Raw genomic sequence first — 22,768 nt, forward strand, 5'->3', positions numbered from 1 at the left:
GTTTGTGCCAAATCTACAAACTATTCTAAATTAAGCATTTCCGCTCTCTTTATCTGGAGGCGTGTCAACTCAGCCGTCAAATGTCTTAATGCTAACCTGAGGAGAAAGGTGCACCAACAACTCGGGGGGGGGGGCAGGCACCTGACATGACTTCTCCAGCAGCTTGTACATGCATCAAAGTGCCAGGATATCACTTTGTGTCTGCAGACTCCTGGTTACGTGCACAGGAGCTGTGACATAGCCCCTCTCTCTTTAAAATACAGCAACATCCATCTGCTGCCCTTTAAAGTCTAAAAATGCAAACAGCTGTCAGGATACTGGAGTTTCCAGACTGACATTGTTGATGGAGAGCACAAAGATGGAAATGGTGAGAAAATACTGAAACAAAATCGTCTTCAGATGCTAGAAAACCATCCACGATCCGTTAACTGTTGACAACATCAACCCACTAGACGACAACTTCACCTTAACGGGTCAGTTTGTGATGGAATACACGAGACCATCAAAACAACTTTCAAGTAATGTCATTAATATTACAGTCTGTTTTGCATTGACTAAATATTTTACAATGCATTTGGTGAAAAAGCACATTTTTTACTTATACGTTTTAAGATCATTGAATCACGCATCTGTCGTAGGTCTGCGTCATCACCGCACAGCCCGCGTCTGCCTCGCTGCTGATTACCGCAGCTTTTTGTTTCTCGTCTTTACATTTTCTGGATCCTTCCGGGTCCAACAGGCCTTGCAGTATGTCTTTGCTTTCGCTGGGTGGCAGATTGTAGAAGAAGTACAGTGGTGCCATTTGAATGAACCTAAAAGAACAGAAACGGAAAAGATGAAAAACGAGATAGAATGTGGTCAATACTCAAAACAAATCAACTTCCATGAAGAATGAAAGAGGATTTAGAGGATTAAAACCAAACGGCTCAGTTTTCGTCAGGACAAAAATATTCTTGTCTCACCAGCCTAAAAACATAATCTCCGTATAGACATGCTGTTGGCTGGTAGTGGTTTTTAAAAGGGCTTGACTTACACTTGCGGGGACATTTCCGACACTGTTCTCATGTAGTTGTTCTCTGACAGAGTGTACTCGTGGAACACGACCCACTCGGGCAGTCCGAGCTTCTGCGACTGAGCCCCGTAGCTGGAGAGCGGGTGAACCTGGGCCATGTGCTTGTGTGTCAGAATGAAGTAGTTCCCTGATCCGTCCACGTCCCGAGCGATCTGCAAAAGAGGAAAGACGCCTTTAAACCTGGATCCGGTTTAATCGCTTTGAGGCAGATTAATCGATACTGATACTTGGTTTTCATGTACCTGCATGAAGAACCCAGCCAGGAGAGCCCTTTTGATGTTGAGGGTGTTGGTCTTGGTTCCAAAGGTGGGGTCAGAGATGGGAAGCTCGATCCTGTTCAAAGTGTCGGTCAACTCTGACCTCTTGGCCTCAGCTGTCTTCAGGGCGGAATGATCCAGGAAATAGTCCTGGCACCACTTTTCTGCACCGATATCTGGGGGGGGAAACAAATCGGATTTCTGTCAAACTGAAACAAGCCTCGACACCTACAAACCGCGGCATGGATCTTATTTAAATCAATATTCAGCTTGGATGAGGTTGACAGTTTGCAGATGATTAATCCAAGGGTAATTTTCTACCTTAAATACTTGGCTTTGGTTCTTTTCTCTAACGGTGACTTACGTTGTTCTCTCTGGCTTTGTTTGAAGGCATTGTAGATGTTGACGAGGGTGAAGTGATCGCCGTCAGGGTGCTGGAACTTTCTGTGACATTGCACGGCCTCGTGGGTCATAATGGCAGGTGGCTTCAGGAAGCAGCTTGGGGCTAAGGGGCGAGGGAACAACGAGGTCAACTTCACCGAGACAAGCCACTCTGACCCACAACCATCTGGTAGAGAGTCTCAGAGAAGGACGAGCCACTAGAAAGGTGTGTCCATATGGTGAGTCTATGAATCTTCACTCTTTAGTTCTTCAGGTTGAAAACAAGGAGCATACATACCAGACAGCATTGCTGCGATTGTCAGCATCTCGCTCACGCAGTCGAACTCGCAGGATGCGAGCAGAGCTTTGGCCATCTGAGGGTCCAGAGGGATTTCAGACATGATGATGCCGATCTCGGACAAGTTGCCATCGTCATCCAGAGCTGCGAGGTAGTCCAGCTCCTCCAATGCCTGCATGAGACCCTCAGGATCTGACAGACGTGATACAGATAACATTATTGTGTGTCTTTTTGGAACAATGGTGCAGTGTCTGCTAAAAATGTGTGGATGAGCGATTGTCAAGACAATCGAAAGACAGACACGACAAGACACTTCTTGATTTATTAAAAGATTGTCATAAAATTCTCTCATCTGTATAATGTTAATCATATCATAAAAAAGTAACACATGGACCTAATCAATATCCCTAGTTTTACTTCAGACACAAATTCCCGCAATCAGAATCATTTCAGGGCTTTAACGTTTCCATTCCCCGCACAACGCTTACAAAGGAAATTATCATGCATGCACATCAGGGAAAAATCATTTTTTGTGCCAAATTCTGCAAGAATTCAGAAATATTACAATACACGTGGCCTGTACTTTCCCCGTTCATTGTACTTGCTTGGCGCTGCCCTAATGAGACATGTTGTATAATCGCTAATGAGCTGGCCTCTTTTAGGCTGTCCTGTTCGTGTTGGGGTAGGTCAGAGCCCGGACAATGGCCAGTGGCAGGGCCTTGTCAGCTCAGCTAAATCATGGCTGACTGGGCCCAAACAGCCACACAGAGCAAATTCATCTGTTCTTCCTTTAGCCAAAAAAACCCGCCCACACACACACACTTCTGGTTTTGTTTTAGGGTGGGAGAGAGAGATGCTGTCTGTGGGACCCTGTAACCCCAAATAAAAAATGCTTTGTAATTAGGAATCATGTTTCAGTGGCAACTCATCCAAGCGTCCTCTGGGAGGATACGTCACCTGGTCTGTCGATGAAATCGCACTGCCCAAGGCCAGCTATCTCCATCCTTTTTAGGAAGAGGACTGTTGGCGTGATGTTGGACTCCAGGATCTGCGGGGCGTTCTCTGCAGGAAGCTGGCTCTCCTCTGGATACAGGCAGAAACATTTACCTTCGGAAATAAAGTGAACCCACTTCTGTTAGGCAAAAACGCTCATGCACCTAATTGTGGTTTTTAACTGTGATTTTATTTGACGTTGTAAAGTTTTTCCCTCCGCTGTTATTGTGCTGAATGTTCCAGGATGTTTTACCATGTGGGAGTTTGAATTTAAAAGCATCAGAAACAAATTATTTGAAACTTTTCAAGTGGCTCAACTATTCTCCAGCTAGCAGCTGTAAGACATACCCGTTGGCCCAGACAGCTGCTTGCGTATGTCTGCCTGACACTGACTGATGGGTTGAAGTACCTCTGAGTTTGCTCTTATTCTTGGGTTGTACACCTACAGTAGAAGGTAAAAAAAATGCAAAAATGCGTATTAATATCACCGGCGATACCCATATAGTAGATACGTCTTATTGGAAGGAATAACTTACCATTTTTTTCTGGACTCCCGTGTCAATGACAAAGTTGACAGACTCTAAAGACCACCACATGTCCTCCCCCCGTTGGGTAGAGAGGAAAACTCTCCTGGACGTCTTGGAGCCTGGTTGCTTGGTCGAGATAGGCAGTAGCCCTCCCTGGCCTGGGCAGAGGACCACAGGCACCATCTCGCCCAAGTCCGCTCCCAGCCTGGTGCCCTCTCGCCGGAGGATGCTTTGGGCACAGTGGACCTCCTGCTCCCAAGTGTAAGTAGAAGAGAAGTTTGTGAAACCCGTCGGAGACCAATGGAACCACAAAAAGCACAATGATAATCTCTTACCTCCTCTGAGGCAAAGAACACGACGGCGTCTCCATCCTCTTTGGCTCGGTGGATCTCCAGCACCAGTCGCAGCGCTGAGTAGAAGTAGTCTTTGTTGTCGCTGTTGCTGTGGACAACCTCAGCGGCACACGAGGCCTCCAGTCTGATGAGCGGGATGCTGCCGTAGTGGCGCAGCAGCTTGTCAGTCGTGGGCGGGACGGCGAGGACCACCACCCTGAGCTCAGGCCTCTGCAGCAGGATGTCTTTGAGGAGGCCGAGCAGTATGTCCGTGCTTACGGTTCTCTCGTGGGCCTGGTCGATTACAACGGCTCCGTAGTGCTCCAGAAAAGGGTCCGACATCATCTCTCTCAGCAGCATGTCATCAGTGCAATATCTGAGTGGAAAAGGCCACCAGAGGGTTTTTATTAATATACTTTATACTTAATATTCACCCTCTATTTGCTCCGTTTTTGGTCTCCACCAACTCTGAGATAAATATAGCTGTGCCAAATGGTCCACAGTGTTTACATGGATGGAGGGCCCACTCGCTCACCGTGAAGGGTCTTTGTATTTTCCTGCTTTATTCTCACATGGGCTCACTCAACGCATTTTCAACAAGTGTTCCGTGAAAATGTCCAGAGCGACATTCACATTCTCACATACAGCCCCTCCGGAGAAGTTCAGGAAAATGCGGAGACCTGTCTTCCTGTACTTTTGTTTGACTTTAAGTCTAAACCCCATCAATAATCAATTTACAATGATATAAAAACAGATATATTACTAATATTGTTCTGCCACAATTAGACTTTACATTTCGATATATGGTGATGAGCGTATAGGAGTTTCAAGCTGCCCACTTCATCCAGAAAAAAGCTGAATCTTCCCTGGACATTTGTGTGAGTGCCTTCCACGACGGTAGGAACAAACCGAGAGTGACAGGGGGTTAGTTTGTGGATCACCGCCGACGGCTGTGAAATAGTCGGAGCGAGAGCTTGTCACAAACCTCAGCACAGTGTCGGAGGAGCAGCAGGTGTCCAGAGGGATGGTGTAACCCACTTCGTGGCCTATGTTGACGTCCATTTCATCGGCCACGCGCAAGGCCAGATCCACGGCCTGCTGCCTGTTGGTCTGTGTGCACACAACCATTCCATGCTGATACTGCGCCGACAGGCAGAACTCTGCACACCACTGGGGGATCTGAAAGAAAAGAGCCACGGAATGTTGTTCACCTTCCTCTCTCTACTTTGTCTTTACAGATCTCTGGAATTCTCTTTATATAACTGTACATTTTTCATCTAAACCCAACTTGTGTTTTCTCTGGCAGTTCATCCCTTTCAGGATTGTACCAAACGACTTTTGTTTAAGCACACCGCTAAACAAACAGTGACAGGAGATATCCTATGGTATTATCGCTCATAATGCAAAATTGCTTTGGCAGCATGTGGCGGCTCCAGCGGATCAGGGCTTAGCAGCAGGAGGTCCCCTAACACCCCACGCTCGGAGCCTTTGTGCTGGCTGACAGGCAGGCCGGCGGGCAGGCAGGCTGGAGCTTGGACGGCGTCACAGGAACACAACAGCATCTGCTGAGCTGGGCAGCTTGTGCACGCTGACTCACATGGTGCTACTGTGGTTTTACAATAAAATACACCAGGATCAAAACTATGTCTAAGACCGAAGTTGTGCTGTTGAGGCGGATATGTTTTGGGTGTGCTGGACAGAAAGACTAAACTTAGGGGGTGTACTTCAAATTAATTATGGCTAATCTTCTCAAATGTGCTGTAAGCCGGCTGAACTGAACATGTGGCAGCGACCTGCATGCAGGTCACGCAAACTGGGATATGCTTTGGTATTTGGGACCAGTCTAAATGTACCTGGACAGAGAAAAATATGGAGGAATAAAAGGAACACGCACTATTATTAAGGTCTGATGCCCTAATCCCCTAAAATTAATTTTGACTGTATACATAATGACATCTCACCTGACAATAAACCAACAACAAAAAAAATGTTTTTCTTAAAATCAAATCTTTCTAAAAGATGTCCCCCCCCCCTCCCACATACAGTATTAATCTGATCCATCATTCAGCCTTACCTGTGTGCTCCTCCCAGTCCTCGCCGTCCCACGCACGACCACCAGCTGGTTGTTGACCAGGGCATCCTCGAACTCGCACCTGACCTCCCACACGGGCAGGGTCTTCCTCTCCTCCAGCAGCTTGTAGTAGCGCGAGGAAAACGGCAGCCCGTCGAACCGATTCAACTCCAGGTCGTCTCCGAAGCCGAAGGAATCTTCGCCGGGACACTCATCACCGTCGGCGTCCGTCGCCGCGGGATTATTGTCCTCCGACATGGCACACGAGACGAAAAACGCACGATTTCAAGCCACCGGAGCATTCAGATCAAAGAGGAAATGTGCTGTTTTAGATGATAGTTAAACTCTGCGTGGCGTGGCCTGCTCTGCGTCGTCGCTGACCGAAAACCCTGTCACAGTTTGGCGTCGTCCCGCTCTGGCGCAAGGCAGACGCGCAGTGCGCACCGGTGCGTAATTTCTCCCCCAGCGTGGCGCCACACGTGTTTCCATTTGCGCGCACGGGGCTTCACGTTCCAACGATGAGCGATGTGCACGAGCTCATCGTAATCGCCTGAATATCATCCAAAGTTCTCACGTGTTGGGCAGCGAGGACGCATCGCGCCCGTGGAACAGCCCGGGTTCCCACCGGTGCCATGATATATCCCCAATGTTAATATCCGCCCTTTTTTTGGATTGTAATGTCGAAATGAAAAGGTTCACAATGTTTTTTTCAGTAGGTGCAGTATAATCTCAGCTGCAGCCTGTTGACTGCACTGTGCACTATCCACCACTTGAAGTTTTTTTTTTTTTTTTATATATATATAGTTTTGATATATAGTTATAGATCACAATTATTGAGAGACATATAGTGGCTGCGGCAGCTATAGTCAATATTCGTGGTCAGTAATTCAGCCCCAGCTGTAATTATTGGAGAATTTCTTACAAAATAATAAGACATAATGCGCCATAGTTAAAAAAAGGAAAATCAAAATAATGTAAAGAATGATTTTTTTTAAAGGATGAAAATTAGCTTTCAAAAGTGTAAGACCATTTTTTTCCTTTAATTGTTTACTTTCTTTGATTCGATGAAGAAGCACCAAAGGGATTAAGTCGAACTCTCTCCAACACATAATTCAACTCTTCACTTTGAGCAGGCTGCAGATTGTCCACCAGGGGGCAGATGTCTGGTCATTGTCAGTCCACAGATATGTTTAACCTTCATGGATGCCAGTGAAACTTTCGGGGACTGAAGTCAGTCAGACCAGTCTAAGTGGCTCCACTGTTAGCAAAAGTACAGCCATAGTAGCCATAAACCAATGAATGTAGCCGTAAATTATTTGAATCAGGCCAAAGAGTCCTTTAAATATTCAGCATTAAACACATAATTTAGGCTTGTCAATTCCCAATTCCGTCCCTTTTTTTAAACAATCACACACCGATTGATATTAATACCTTGTAATGAGAGGGAGGCAGGTTTCAGGAGCTTCTTATCAGTGACAGTGTGTGTCCTTATTACTGAGAGCCTGCTTTGATTTCTTTTTTAAAAAAGAAAATCCTGTGAAAACAGAATCTCCTCCCTTGCATTGATTGAAACAGTCCTTTTATACGTTTCTTACAAAGCCCCGTCAAATTACTTTTTAAACAGCTGTCAGTGTTAAATGGTTGAACCAATTTGAGTCCCTCATTGTGGTTTTCAGTGATCAATCTCCTGGTTGTATTTCAACTCAAGTTATAAAAGAAAAAGCCAGAGGCTCCTGACAGAAAAGGTCACTTTCTGAAGATACATAGAAATTGTGGCTTTTGAAATTGGATGAGTGTTAAAAGGGGTCTTTGTATTCTCACAAAGTAGGACTGGAAGCATGTAAAACAAGAAATGATTCTTTCTCTCCTTCACACTATTGATCTGTCCCTTTTGTGTCACTCATGCATGTGGTGCGAAACACAAAAGTCAACCCTCACAAATGTCCTTCTGTGTTTGAAAAAACAGTTTTTACTAATACTGCTCGAGTGTTCAAAATACCATGATCAGACACCGACATTTGAAGCGTTTTCTTAACACATGATCATATCAAACAGTCGTCATTAAAAAAAAAAAAAGAAGCATTCTCTATGTAAAACGTGTTCACTTGTAAAAACGCCGTACGAGAGACATTCATGGACATGAACGCAACGTCCGGTGACTGGACTCAATTAGTACATGGACACGTAGCACGGAAAAAAGCAAAGTAAACAAAGCAATGCAATGTTAAAATCTAGTGCATTATTAAAAATACAACAGTATCAAAAGTTTTCTAAAAACAAAAGTCCAACGTTCAGCCCATGTCAGTTTCAGTCTATATGATTGTGAAAAGCTTTGCCTAAAGGAAATGTTGTGAATGGTTATACGCTGCGTTGCAGTCCAGCAAAACGATGAAATCTGTTAAAAATAATGCGACGCTGTTCCATTACCGCATAGATATTGTATCTAGGGTGGAGATTGGTTTTAAAACAGCCAATCGAAAAAAGCGAAGCCAAAGTCAAAAAAAAAAAAAAGTGAGGCGGTGATTTGGATGCGGACGTTCAAAAGATGTAGCCGTGTGTCATTGTCGGGTGAATCTGTCCATTCCCCCTCACCGGAAAAAACATTCACACCGTGGCCACAGCTTCACGACAGTCCTCAGCGGTGCCGTGACTCAATCCTCCGCGGAGACGGACGTGGGGGGAGATATTCAACGCGCCCGACCTTTAAGCGGAGCGGTATTTCAGATGTGCGACTGCCTGCTCCATCTCGGCTCGTTTCTAGATCGGCGCTCAGTTCACGCCTCCTCCGTACCCAGATCCTTCGAGGGAGCTCCTCGGGTCTCGTCGAATGGCAAAGTGAAACGGCAAATCGGTGACATTTCACAATCCGACTTGTCTCCTCTCCTGCGATGTGGACGAACTCGGCTACGCTCTCGGGCCCCGCGAATTCCTCACACAGTGTTCCAGTTGTTTAACCGCGTGTTCTTTTTCGGCGGTTGTGGCAAAGCCCCTTTTTTTCAGCCTGGAGCTCCAGGCTGCTACGGAGAAAGCATTTCAAATCTTCAAGAAGGAAAAAAAACAAAACCCCCACCGAGCCGCAAATGAACCAGAAGTGTTCTCTGCGTTTTTTTTCTCTGCTCTCATCCGTCATTGCACTATAACTCTTCCTGTTGCACACGGAATCAAACAAACCAGGTAACGGGTTCCCTTCGTTAAAACACATCACATTCTGCGATCACAATTTCACAGATTGGCTTTGAGAAAAAGAAAAAAAAAGGTTCTATCACTCTCCTTAATTAAGATCAGTTGATATGAGGGAGAAAAAAAAACCAACAACTGTGAAATTGATGCAAACAACAAATCAAAAATGTCTAAATTGCTACCATGTAATAAAAGTGTCTGGCACAGTGCACTGCGTGGCAATAAATACAGAATATAAATACTTTACATGTACCTGAGCACAGACTCGTAGCACCATTCAGAGACAGAGCACCAAAGGGACACGGCAGATCTCCTGCGTCAAAACTCAGGGATGCCACCATCTTCTTCTTCTTCTTCTTTTTTTAAATTTTTTTTTTAAGGTTTTTCAGAGCTTCCATAGTGCAATTTCTTTTGTGTCTTAATCACAACAATGTCCCTTTTTCGGCCAAAGTCTCAGCTTCTGTATTTCACGTTGGCAATTATGCAAGGCTTTGGTAGAGTTGGAGGTTGCTTGGGACTGGTACTGGGTCTGAAAGAGAACAATATTTTTCAATAATCTCTTCTTTTTTTTTGTTGCGAGTGATACCAGCCTCAGTGCTGTCTTCAAAAATACATTTGTTTCGAGGTTGGGACTCACCGTTTGGGGTGTGGGACAGGGCGCACAGGTCTGGGCACACCGGGTTTTGGTGCAGGGCTGCAAACAGCGGAGGGCCCTTGGACAACGGTGCGGCCCGCGTGCACGACCGAAGGACTCCTGACCAGACGAGAGCTCCGCGGATCAGCGGGAAGGGGCTTCTGCGGAGGACTGGGCTTCTCCAACTCCTGACAGATGACGGAACGCATTGAAATTAATGACTAGAAATCTCCACCAGGTGGCACTCACAGTCAGACAAATGCACAGATCCGGGGCCCGGCCCCCCTCTCCCGGGGCTGCGTCTGGGGGCAGCGCTGCCCATGCAACTTGCAACAAGAGCAGCAGTTCATGTGGATTTAATCATCTCTGGAAGACTGAGGTCATGATGAAGGCCTACTACCTAGCCCCCATCTGGTCTCCATTCCCTTCCTCCTCTCCTCCTTGGTTGGAGAGAGGAAGGAGCCACACAGTTGTATACCCATAACGTCAAGTATCATGCAGTGGAATGAACAGAGCGTGTCCTTTAGGGGGATTATGGCAAAAAAAATGTTGCTGCAGTTTCAACTTATAATAACCGAACACGTATCTCACAAAAACCAAGTCTGTCTAAGAACCCGCTGGCTCCTTCAGGTGGAGCAATCCAATTGGAGAAGTCTTCCATGCCCCCAGCCGAGAGCTTTCACTCTCTCTGTGTGTGTGTGTGAGTGTGAGTGTGTGTGTGTCTGTGTGTGTGTGTGTGTGGTGGGTGGAAAGGCTTTGTCAATGTCTGGAAGCTGCCAAACAGCTGCTAAAGATACTGCTGGTGAAGTCTGCTGCCAACAGGAATCACTTTCAGTTTCACAGTTTGACATTAAAAAGGTGCAGCTGAAATATATATATTTTTTTAAATCGACTCCTTGTCAGGAGTCAGAACGCTGCCGGGAGCTGCTGCGCCCCCATCTGAAGTACAGGTGAAAGAAAACCACGAACCTGAATGGTAATTCATATTTCTTTACATATAGAGAAACTATACTGTAGGATTTTTTTCTCTATAAAATATATTCAAATGGAACTTTTCGATTAATTCTGTGTTTCATTCTTGTCATTGTATTTGTGTGTAACTTCAACACAGAGCTGCCCGGGAACTATCAGTTTAGCTAAATCTGGCATATTTGTCATCCCAATGGTGTCCATGGCAACACACCCATTATTATTATTATCATTCATGAATCTTTTTATATCATGCTGATAATTGCTTAATAGGGGAATTAGAGTAAAATGTAACCTCGACCATTAACACGCACTCTCTCTGAATAAGGTTAGAAATAAGCAATGTCTGACAATATGAAAACATCTGTTCGTGACCATTAGGCTGCAATTATTTAATGCTCCTCATGGAATGCTGATGAAAATCCATCATGTGCTGTAGCAGCGTTAATCAGCTCCAGAAAAAATGTTGTGGTTTGAAGCCAAGTCTCTTCCGTGACCCCCGTCCATTAATGTGGGCAAGACTGAAATGTCATTATCTGTTTAACACACCGATAATTAGCCTGATACCGGTGCGACACCGCCTCGACCTCAGTTGCCCTGCGGCCCCATTCCCGGCGCTGATCTTATACAAGGCTCGACCCTGAAGTTCCCTGGCACAAATTGGAAATCAGCTCGGTGCAAAGTTTTCAGTCTGGAACTCATTGCGGCTCTTTTTTTTCCCCTTTTCTGTTTTTACTTATCTGCGTGTTTGCACATTCTGCAGCTAATAATTATTTTCATTAGTGAGTAATCTCATCTTTTATTTGCGCATAAATCAACTGAAGTGTCAGAACCACGTCAAGGCACTTTGAAGTTGGCGTCTTCCGATGTTTTGTGTTTGGCAGACGAACACCAGAAAACCAAAAGGCGTTCCACTGACCCCACATTTTTGAGAGTATGGCAGAAGCACATGAAAAAAAATATATATATCGAATATTGATTAATCAATTCTTTCACTCAGTATCTCAAGCCTCCTTCTCTCCCTTCATCACTTTGTCTTTCTGCCTTTTCGTGCGTCCCTTTCTTCGCCTCTCTTGCCCTGAGAGTTTAAGTCAGACCGGATCAAAGGCAAATAAGAGACTTTGAGAATCACTGAGTGAGAGGGATTTAACACCGGGAACCTCTTGGCTTTCTCTTCCCCTCGACGCTGACAGCCGGCAATGCCATAACTAAACTCCATGGAATAACAGTGGCAGCGATATTTGGACATACTTTCTCACCCCCGTTGCCGTTTCATCTTCTCCTTCTCCGTCTCCCCCCCCCCTTTTCTGCAAGTCTGGCTCCATTTTCATTATTTATGTGGTGGTTTGTATTTTAGAACTGAAGTTTCGCTTGGGTGACGCGAGCTCCTGGGTTAACCTCTTTATTTTATGAGACTGTGCATAACTGTCAACATGCATAGAAGTTTATAGGACACACAAGAACCATGAAAACAGTCGACATCACAACAGCCATCTGAAGGCGGAGTGAACGGCGTCATTCGCCCGGTTTGACTAGTGAGCGTGAGCTCCCTAGACGCGGCGGAGAAACTGCAGCGAGCGACGTCGCGAAAATAAAAATGCTTCCGGCCATGGGAACAGGGAGCGCACTCACCATGACCGTCCTCGTGGAGTTGTGGCGCGGCGCGGTGCGAAACGACGCCCCCCTGGGCGCGGCATGGACATGTGGTGGAGGGGCCCGGTGAGTCGGGGGCGCCAGGGGTCTCAGCTGCGCAGCGCCGGGGGACAGCGACACGGCGAGAGACAGGGCGACGGGGTGGCTGAGGTGAACGGGAGGGCACTGGGGCAGCCGGCGCAGGCCGTGGGACGGGAAGGGTGCTGGTGCGCGCGCCGCCTCCGGCCCCCGATGAGGAGGCTGCAGAAAGATTGAAGACAGAACCAGAGGAGTCAGTCAGGGGAGAATCCGTCCGCTTCCTATCAGAAACAGTCGTATTAACCTCCTCTTCCTCTGCCGTCCTTCCTGATGCTGTCAGAGATGTATAAATCAAATGCTCCCACCTGCGTGCTCACTATTCCCCAAGTCCTCTCTAAGTAACCCATCAAAGGAAAAGACCAGGACTGTGCCATGAGCACCGGCTTGGCCTCCTTTTAAAGGTGGATATAGCTAAAGAGGCACATGCACTCCCTCCGAGACACATCAGACATAGAACTGGGCCAAAATATGAATCTGCCTGGTATTCAGACTTGGCCAGATGTGCGCAGCTCAAAGGGGAAAAAAAAGAAATCAGTGTAACGCACACAAAGGCATGCACACATGCAGTCATGCAGCGGTTGAACACAGCCCCCGACAACTGGAAAATGACCTCACCTGCACTGTGCTTACATCAAACAGCCTCACATCCTTTCTCTCCTTACCACTCACCCCAAAATGAAAACCACATGCTGACTAACTGAAAACACCAAATCCCATGGCACTGCGCGACAGCCCGCCCCGCCGGTGTGCCACCCTGCGGCACAAATGCCGACTCAGACGCAGCTCCTCTTACTCCAGCAATCGATCACAGGTCACTTCCCATTTCCAAGCGTGTCGGGGCAGTAATGGGGTAGTTAAAGGCGTGCAGTGATGTGGGCACACAAGTCATTTACAGCAAAAATCCTCGTTTTATGTCTCAAGTGAGTTGCCGTGCCGACGTTGCTCTTGCGGGGGAAAGGCGCAGGTTTGACAATTTCTCTCTTAACAGGCAGCTGCTAATGACGAGGATTGTATTCAAGTGTCGCGAGCGCGCGGCTCAGCGCGGACGCCACTGTCCCCGCCGCCTCCACGTGTCCGCAGCGGGGCTGGATGATTTAATTGGATAAGAGTGAGCTGCCACTTGTGTGAAAACAACACGCCAATCCCACTGAGGATGATTGGTGCTGTCGAAAAAACAGCTGCGGCATTCCGGGAAGAATACAGCGCCCAATCATGCGGCGGTGCTTGAGTCGCACATGTTGTTTAAAACCCCCCCCGACAAAAACATGGCTCATCCTCCCGCGATCTAGCAGTGCGTTTGTAAAAGCCCAGTTAAAAGCAAAGAAGTGGGATCTAGTGACCTTGAAGACGGCGGCACCGTGTGGCAGAGGCGGGGCAGATGCAGATGCAGATGCAGATGCAGATGTTGCGCTCGCTGACGGAGGCTGGTTCGGAGCGGGGGATCCGCTGACCGTTGCACTGACTGATCTGGAATACAAAGAGGGAATCATAAACTCTATCTTTGTTATCATTTGTAATACTTTGGCTACTGAGCTAATAATTGAATCGTCATGTGCTGAAAAACGAAGAAGAAAGAAAGCACCTGAGCTTCTCGATGGGGTTCTTTTTACTGGTGAGGAGCAGGCCCAGGAGAGGTTTTCTCTTGATGCAGATGATCAGACCGGCGCCCAGCACAGTGAGGAGAGCCACCAGGATGCACACCGTTAGACTCCCGCTGTCTGTTTAGAAAAATAATAGCGAGACAGAGGTGGGTCCTCTAGCATTGAACCTGACATAGTCTTCAGTCCATGCGTCCATGCAGGATTTGTCTTTCAATGTTCGATGTTTCGCAAACTTTGTGAATTCTTTAAAAGCAGTTTCTTCCTTTGAGGTTTGGTTTTTCCGCGGAGGAAAAGGATTCCTCAGTTTTAGTTTGCGCCTGAGCCTGAGTCACACATTTTCTGCGTGATTGCTGAAGTGCTCAAACGTTCCACTCCAATGACCTTCATGACCCCAAGCGCTCGACTTGCTCGGTCGACTGACCTGCCAACCTGACGGGGCCACTGTCCACGCTCCCTCCGAAACCCGCCTTGTCGCAGAACGGAGGCGCCCAGTGAGCCTCACAGTGGCAGTTCTTGTTGTTGTTGCAGACCTGTGGCGTATCAAAAAGGATGATTATGATATGTGCACGACACTCCTATAATATGCAGCTGCTGCACTCATCCAAGTTCCAGTAAGTTCACTTCATCAGTGAAAAAGAAAGTGGACGCAGACTCCAGTGAATTAACGAGGGCCTCCACTAATGTTTTTTTTTTTATGAATCATTGATAAATCAATTTCTCAATTAATCAAAGAATCAATCTACTAAAACTGCAAAGAGTTGGGAAAAGTGACTACCACAACTTTCAGGGGCCGAGAAGCTCAAATCAGAGAATGCGTTTTATTTATTTATTTATTTTGCAAGATAAATGACTTTAAATGATGAATTGATTTTCAAAGTTGTTGTTAATTCATTTTCTGCCTGTGCTGTTTCAGCACTACACACCACAGTCAACAAACACTCCTGCAGATCGCAGGCTAAGAGGATTCCCCCTGCAGGGTAATGTGGAGCAGGTGAGGGCCTCTTTCCAAAGGCAACATCTTGATCTAATCTGTGCATGCAGGGGTGCCCAGGACTCCTGGAGGAGCAACATCATTTTATTTCTGCGAGTAAAACCGTCCCCCCAGCTTTATGGATATGTCTTAATTGGAGCTAAACAAACAAGTATGACCGTGTCATAACTGGAGACGTTTAATTTTAAGAGACAGTAAAAAAAAAAAAAAAATGGTTTCCTCCGAAGCTTTTGATGAAGGGAAAAACTGTTCCCAGTCACAGACAAAGCCTCTGGGACCGGAGCGGTGAAGTTAAGGGTAACGCCACGCAGCCACGCACTTCACCGCGAGCAGGACCACCCGTAGGCGCGCTGAAGAAAAATCCAATAGCCGCCCGCGCTCCCCCGGCTCAAAGTCAAGCCGTGTGTCACTGCCCCAGCATTTAGCCAAACAAAGTGTGGCCTTCATATTTCAGCACAGTTTTTTTGGGACAAGGACGACTGCCCCGAGAGCATGATGGATGGCACTTAAGGCCGAACATAAATAAAGCCATTACAGCTAATTGATTGAACCTTTCAGCATCCAGAATGATTGATTGCGAGGCACAGTAAAGGCTCCTCTACCCACCGTATGCCAGGGATTTGGAACATATTAGAGCTCAAAATGAGCTTCTGTATGAAAAGAGGAATGGGATATTAAATAAGCAACGCAACTGGGCAGGGTGGGGGGGGGGGGCTGGTTGGAGATGGGCGGCTATCGCGTTCGTTCCTCACAACACTGGAATGGGATGAAAGGTGCCGTACTCACCCCTCGACCACTGCACTTGGCTGAACACGCGAGCACACCGAACACACTGACGTTCTGGCACTGACGATTCAGACACATCTGAGATTACACAAAGACACGACAAACAAAAAAATGGACAGTTTGAGTTTCAACGAGCATTTCGGTAATATTCCAAGCCCCTTCATCTTTTACGAGAAAAATGCCAGCAGATCCAGCTCGCCGTTTCTTTTAATTCCCCCCCCCCCCTCACGAAACACTTCAGGGTATATACTTTATACTTTATACTTATACTTTTAATGTTGTAGCTGGTTCAAGTTTTAATAAGGAGTAATCTACCGATGCATTAAATCTCATAAGTTTATTGGGTTTTTTCCGTAAATTTTCAAATTTACAAAATAACAAATAAATTGCTTGATTAGAGAGCACATTTCTACAGTAGAAGTAAAGACCAGCATGGAAATAGCACCTTAAAAATGACCTGAGTACAGTAATTGAGTAAAAGTATTAGTTCAGTAACTTCTAATGAGTGGCCTGATTTGTGTGCTGCATGCGTGTCTGTGTGTGTGTGTGTGTGTGTGTGTGTGTGTCTGTGTGTGTGTGTGTGTGCACACTGGCTGTATTCAACCATCGCAGGCCTCATCTCTCACCCTCCCATCTCCACACTTGGTGCCCGTCAGGACCAGGCCGGGGTCGGGCATGTCATCCCCCAAGTAGACGTGCGTACCTCGGCACAGTATCCTTCCCCCTCCCTGCAAGGGTATGTTTGTCTCTATGGAAACAGCATTGGTGCCAATTACTGGGCGGTTAGCTCCTCCTTGACACTGGATTTTGCCACACTTAGCATCTCTGCAAACAGGGAGAATAACAATGGGATAATTGAATAACGTGTCACCGTTTTTTTTCCCAAATGCATGTACACGAAAATGATTTTTGTTCCCACTGTTTCTGTCCAATTAGAGAAACCAGCAGCGGAGGCAGATTGTTTGTGTTTGTCTTCAGACCACAACCTGAGAGATTTTCTACCTTGCTTCATTGCACCGAGTGACTCTGTAACCCGCAATTAGGGCTGTGGCTAATGATCATTTCCATTATTAAATGTGCCAGGGTGTTTTTTTTCCTTTTGATTAATAGTTTAGTCTGTAAAATGTCAAAAAGGCCATTCCAAGTTGCCAGAGCCCAATGTGGAACTTAACGTAATTAGCTGTTTTTACCCAAGCAACAGTCAGTTAGCCACGAAATATGCAGTTTAAAATGATATAGAACAGAAAGAATGAAGCAAATTCTCACATTTTAGAGGTTGGAACCAATTTTGCATTTATAATTTTTTTAATAACATAAGCTACTAATCATTAATCGACTAGTTAATCGCATACATTCCAGTCTCTAGCAATGAATGAGACCCATCATTCTGTCAAAGACAGCAAAAATACAGTAGATGCCCTTCACCGCTTTCCACAACTGACAAACAAATTATCTCCATTCACTGGTTTCTATGGGGACACCAGGTCTTACCGCGCTTCGCATTTGGCAAAGGAGCCTTTGGAGTCCTTGCCACAGTTGCCGTAAGGGTCTCCCGCGGAGTTGACCTTTTCAAAGCAGATGCCCGGCGCTGGCTTGGCCCCTACAAACACACAATTAAAACCCATTTTTTTCGAAGAACCATTATGGAGCCATTTGCGAACAGCATGCGTCAGGCAAATACCGCGTACCTTGCCCCCACAGTGTGATGCACTGCTGCTCGTGAGTTTGGCAGATGCCGTTGTAGCATTGGCCGTCCACGTTGTGGCAGGCGTGGCCGTCGTGCAGGTAGACGTTGGAGGGGCAGTGGGGGCTGCCGCCGGTGCAGAACTCGGGCAGGTCACAAGAGTTGCCGGATTCACGGCATGGAGTGCCGGCTGGCTTCAGCTACAACGAGACAGCGCGCAACAAGAGGTGAAGGAAACCTACCAAAGCCACCAAATGTCATTAATGGTGAGGATCGAAGACTAGTCCAGGCTAGTCAGTGGTTTCTTACCTGACAGTCCTGGCAGCACTGTCCGTGTGCACAGACAGCGTCCCCCTTCAGAGTGCAGGTGGTAGCGTTACAGCAGGGATTCATACACTCCTTTGGATAGGAAAAAAAAAAGAGAAAGAAGTGAAGCGAGTTAATGCACGTGAGGGGGGGCACAAAAGTAAGGGGAAAATTGAACTCAACATAAAGCGATCATATTTCACCTCGGAGCAAATGCTCAGACTTTGTTATCAGAAGGAATGCAACCCCAGCAGGAGTGTGTTCCGCAGCAAACCCCCCCCCCCCAAAAAAAAAACTTGGCAGAGGAAGGGAAACAGCAGTTTCTAGTTCTCTAAAAACAACAAGCTTTCCATCTGACAGGACTTACAAGCTCATTCAGACCCCCGTAGCCGAGAGCGGGATGGCGAAGGAAATAGAAAAAAGGGAGGAGAAGAGGAAAGAAAAGGGCACACTGCAAAAAAAAAAGAAGAAGAGAAGAATCCCTTCTATAAACAAGCAACGTGTTGTGTAACCTAGAGAAATTGACTTGTATAAAACGAGACAAAAAACCCACCAGTTGAGTAAGCAAGATATTGTCTGAAGTAAAACACAAAAGTGGAGCCACCACGTCGCACACAATCTTGACTTACAACTAGAAAAAAACATCTATAGATATAATCAAAGAAAACTTCAGATGAAGGTTCCTGACGCAAGACTGTTTTTTTTTGTTAATTCTAGTAAATGTTGGAGTTCATACACTAAAGCAACACGACACAAATGTGTCGGAGAGGAGGAGGGGGAGGAGTTTTACCAGCGGGTTGTAATGCACACAGATGAGTGTACAACCCTTCCAGCTCATCATGCAACCTCTGTCCAGGCAGGAGTTAGCAGGGCAGTACCGTCTGCAGTCAGGAACCAAACACATACTCAACTTGTTTCCAATTTTCCAATTCTACAGTATCGTTTTTTGAATAATCCGAGTGTAGCAGTCTGCTCAGGCACAAGTGGCAACCCACCGTGACGTCAGCCATTGCGTTTTGGCCAGCGCCATCTTGGTTTCTTGGAACCAGAAGTAACCATATTTGGAGGAGCGAGGGGTGGGAGCTTGAGGACACTGCACATGCACCTACACCTGCGAACATACGCCTATTGGACGGCGCCACCTGTCAATCACAAGGCCTCCACACTCCAATGCACACCGTCTATTTGACTCTAAATGGGACCATCATTTACAAAAATGAACCTCGTGCTGTATTGAAGAAGATCTTAAACTAGAGATTGAGAACATTAACTCCTCAGGAAAATGTTTACTGACGTTATGAATCGTGTGAGAAGTATAGTCAACCAGTGGAGTCGTCCCCCTGCTGGCCATTCAAGAGAATACAGGTTTCATGCACTTGAGCATTGGTAAAACAAGTTTTTTGCACACCGCAGTGGGACCTTAAAAAAAACCCAACTTTAATTTAAAAATGTGTAAACTTACAGTGCTGCAAAGCCGTCATGTTTGATCTCGATAGTTGTTTGGAATATTAGTGAGACAACAAGCATGCAATCAGCCTCCCACAGCCCGTGCTTGTAAGCTTGAGCCACAACACAGATTGAATATCTCTCCGAAAAATCAACAACTTAAAGCAAGTTTTAATTTGGAACGTGAGAGTTTGGCGGACAGGATCGTTTATTTTGGAAAGCAACAACAACAACGAAAAAAAAACCCAGATTGAATCATCCGAAAACAAGGCCATTGAGGTATTCTTCGGCCTTTTCGCAATGCAAGGAGAGACAAAGCGTATCCGCACCACAACATGGCCGTAACATTTCTCCACTCCGCCGGAGAGGCCCATCTGTTTCACGTTAGCCACTATCGTGAGCCACGCCCCGCAACAATCAGCAACTCTCCACCTTCTGATACACATGGAGGCCAGCACTCAATCGGGGCTCGGAGTACTAGATGTGCACGTCTGCCTCGTGCGCGTGTGATCTCACACAGAGGCGGGCCGACCGGACCCTCAGGGTGCGCAGCTCTTTCCCCGCTCGCCATTAAGGTCTGAACATACTGTGCAGCCGAGTGAAGTTTCGACTTGGGAGGAAGTAGATGGATGGAGCTGGCAGGGGACACGGCGGACATGATGGGCCTTCCAGAACTTCTTTCAGCCTTAAAAAACCATTAAGGGCCTTTCCCATGGTCCCCAGGGCCAAAAGGAGGCGGAGGAGTCGCACTGAAAAGAAAGTAGCCTGTGATTGTGAGGAATAGGACCCAGGCGCCTTTTTCTTTTTTCTTTTTTAATGAGGATTTTTTAATGGCGGAGAGAGGTGCTGTCTGAGCACTCTGATCTGGCCTGGGTCGGCCTGTCGCTGCTCAGCTCCGCGGAGAGCTTTGTTATTGCTGCTGGCGCAGGCCTGCGGGGCTTGTGTCAGTTCTTTGTTTTGAAGGACAAGGCCACTTTGAGCCCAACCCGGGCTGACGCCTGAACCGCTCACAAGAAGACTCCCTGGGCATTAAGGTGTAAACAAACGGCGGAAAATCCAGGCACGGCCTCGCGCAGGCCCTCATGTAGTTCAAAATATCCTTCCAAGTCATAATAGATGTCCCCTTCATATTTCACACTTGCGCTCGTTAGCTTCGCCACCGCTGATTGTCAGCTGTGTCATGATTAACGGTCGGATCGGCCCGCAGTCGGGAGCCGTTGGCAACGTGTGCCGGCATTACGTATGCGCATGCCAACGCAGATTCGTTCAAATAATTCACCCGTTGACAGGGCGAGGCTGTCAGCGATGTTTCCACTCGGCGGACTGTGCCACGACCAGACAGCCGTCCTCACAAAACACCTCCTCAGTGCAGGAAGGAATAAATTCACACGCTCGTCTTCAAGGGGTCATTTTCCGCAGACTGCGTTTGCGTTACGAGAGCTCGGTGCCGTCAGCTTTGATACTGAACTGTTTTCACTTCGGGAAATGTTAGCTCGAGCCATGTTTCAGTCAGAGAAAAGCTACAGAACCCCCCCCCCCACACTACTGCTTCTCCTTATTTCATTTCTCAAATGGGGAAAATATAATTAAAAACGATTTACGGGACGTAGTTATAGAAGTGATTTTAATTTTGGCAGAAGGGGGCTGTACAGTAAAACAAGAACGCTGAAGAACTGTTGGGGGTCTGGAGATAAAAACAAAGTCCGTTTACCGCTGTACTACATCACGCGCTCACCTCCAGTTCCCCGCAGTCACACTCCTCCCCCTCCTCCACGTAGCCGTTGCCACATTTCTGCCCGCCGTAGAGCACCTTGACCTCCGGCATGTTAAACAGGCACATCCCGACGCCCTTCTCAAAGCTGGCCGCCAGGTCCTTCTTGCTGCAGCTGCTGAACACCGTGGGGAACGGATACCTGCGAGCGACAGAAGCAAAAAGCACTTTGTGAGTGACACAAACAGAGGGAGGGGGGGGGGGGGGGGGGGGGGGAGACTGTGCTTCGGTCTGATGCAATCAGAGCTAATTGCCGCTAATCACAAAATCAATTAAACCCTCCGGCGCCACGATCTCTCCGAAGCTCCATCGGCGTGCGAGCGGCGCGGGGGGGCCCCCGGCGACTTCTCCCTCCACGGAGAGAGAGAGAGAGAGAGAGAGAGAGAGAGAGAGAGAGAGAGAGAGAGAGAGAGAGAGAGAGAGAGAGAGAGAGAGAGAGAGAGAGAGAGAGGGGGATCTGATAAGGCATATTTTATGAGACAGGGAATCATAAAAAGTCATACCAAAAAGTGCTTCCTGTGCAAGACTTGCAACACCCATAAATTTGGCAGAGTCGGGGGATTGTGTGTTTTTAATATTGTTTTTGGAGCAGACAGGGAGGGTGGTCTGCTCAATGGGGAGAGCACACAGCCCAGGGTTCTGTCTGCCAAAAGCTTTGTTACAGACCTCATGTGGCTTTATTGAGCTTTTTTCTGTGATAATATAGTGCCTCAGATGACAGTGTGTGTGTGTGTGTGTGTGTGTGTGTGTGTGTGTGTGTGTGTGTGTGTGTGTGTGCATGAATATGTGCAGATTGTATCTTTTTCCCTATGTGTCGCTTAATAAAAAAAAAAGGACCATATGAGGTTTTTAGCACCTCCACCCACACCAGAAAATGGCGGGGAATGAAAAAAGGTCAGAATGGCTGCATCTGTACGTAATATTCCTGTGCTCCTCTGGATGAGTGCATGGTATGAGACGACGAGTGGGAGATCCAGGACAACTGACATGCCCAAAGTCCGTGAAGGACACTTGACTTTTTTCTGAAATGCAAAGTTTTGAAGCACGCCATTCAATTGTATTCTTAACGCCTCTGCCACCTCTGCCACCCACCCGCCTGGTCCGGGCCCGTGGCCTCGAGCGGGCCTCGTTTTGTTCCCTGAGCGGGGGTCAGCTAGACCTTTTTTTTCCCCTGTGTCGCAGCGGCGAGAGTGCTCACTCTGCTGCAGTCGGGATAATAAATAAACCAAGCGTGCACCCGGCAACAGCAGCCGCAGCCCTCCCAACAGATGGTTGTCAGGAGAAGGGAAGTCCAGATAAGCAAACTGTCAACGGAGTAAATCATACTCGTTTTCATGTATTCAGTGCATAATGTGTTTTCCCCCCAAAAATGACAGCGCTGGAAATGGGCTGGTTTGCTTGCAGCCCTGCCTACAGCAAACATGTCACGATCGTAGCAGAATTGGGTGATGTCAAATCTTCCAACAGGCGTATTTCATGAGGAGCTTGTGCATAAGGGGCACTTCATATGCAGCCCGAGCTGCTGTGGCATCAAGGGGGTGGGACAGCGACGAAATGGGTCTTAGCAGCCAGATGCATGACGGCTCGATGAGGTGTTTACATGACCGGAACCTGAGTTCATATGTGGAGTCGTCAATTTGTTTTTCAGCTATGAGGCTGAGCCTTGGGGGTTTGTTTTTTTTTTACCTTCGCAAAGATGGAGGCACTTCTGGGTCGACAACAAACTGTGTTTTATCCT

General features: G+C 47.1%; 2 protein-coding genes across 3 annotated transcripts in view; both read right to left on the reverse strand.

Annotated features, from left to right (window-relative positions):
- Positions 1-125: 125 nt before the first annotated feature.
- On the reverse strand, positions 126-6,514 carry dhx32a (DEAH (Asp-Glu-Ala-His) box polypeptide 32a). Its single transcript, XM_035613175.2, has 11 exons — positions 5,935-6,514; positions 4,846-5,039; positions 3,864-4,236; positions 3,538-3,777; positions 3,350-3,443; positions 2,966-3,115; positions 2,009-2,200; positions 1,694-1,834; positions 1,315-1,505; positions 1,034-1,224; positions 126-812 (listed from the first exon to the last, which is right to left on the reverse strand). Exons 1-11 carry the CDS (start codon positions 6,187-6,189, stop codon positions 614-616), a joined length of 2,220 nt encoding a protein of 739 aa, XP_035469068.2. The 5' UTR covers positions 6,190-6,514; the 3' UTR covers positions 126-613.
- Positions 6,515-7,877: 1,363 nt separating this feature from the next.
- The window catches only part of LOC118287917 (disintegrin and metalloproteinase domain-containing protein 12-like), a 67,006-nt gene continuing 52,115 nt past the window's right edge, over positions 7,878-22,768 (reverse strand). Inside the window, exons 12-24 of one of the 2 annotated variants that reach the window (XR_004785760.2) lie at positions 20,995-21,172; positions 17,817-17,906; positions 17,512-17,707; positions 17,315-17,423; positions 16,450-16,648; positions 15,824-15,901; positions 14,468-14,576; positions 14,028-14,163; positions 13,786-13,912; positions 12,347-12,607; positions 9,749-9,933; positions 9,365-9,640; positions 7,878-8,945 (exon numbers count right to left, since the gene is read on the reverse strand). Coding sequence is in view for 1 of the 2 variants with exons in the window: in XM_035613556.2 (XP_035469449.2) it covers positions 9,565-9,640; positions 9,749-9,933; positions 12,347-12,607; positions 13,786-13,912; positions 14,028-14,163; positions 14,468-14,576; positions 15,824-15,901; positions 16,450-16,648; positions 17,315-17,423; positions 17,512-17,707; positions 17,817-17,906; positions 20,995-21,172 (1,744 nt within the window). In the remaining variant the exon portion in view is untranslated. Of the gene's footprint in view, positions 9,641-9,748; positions 9,934-12,346; positions 12,608-13,785; positions 13,913-14,027; positions 14,164-14,467; positions 14,577-15,823; positions 15,902-16,449; positions 16,649-17,314; positions 17,424-17,511; positions 17,708-17,816; positions 17,907-20,994; positions 21,173-22,768 lie in introns of both variants that reach the window. The other variant, XM_035613556.2, reaches the window with a different exon arrangement.

The sequence above is a fragment of the Scophthalmus maximus genome, chromosome 16 (assembly GCF_022379125.1).
Source record: "Scophthalmus maximus strain ysfricsl-2021 chromosome 16, ASM2237912v1, whole genome shotgun sequence".
NCBI classification, from domain to species: Eukaryota; Metazoa; Chordata; class Actinopteri; order Pleuronectiformes; family Scophthalmidae; genus Scophthalmus; species Scophthalmus maximus.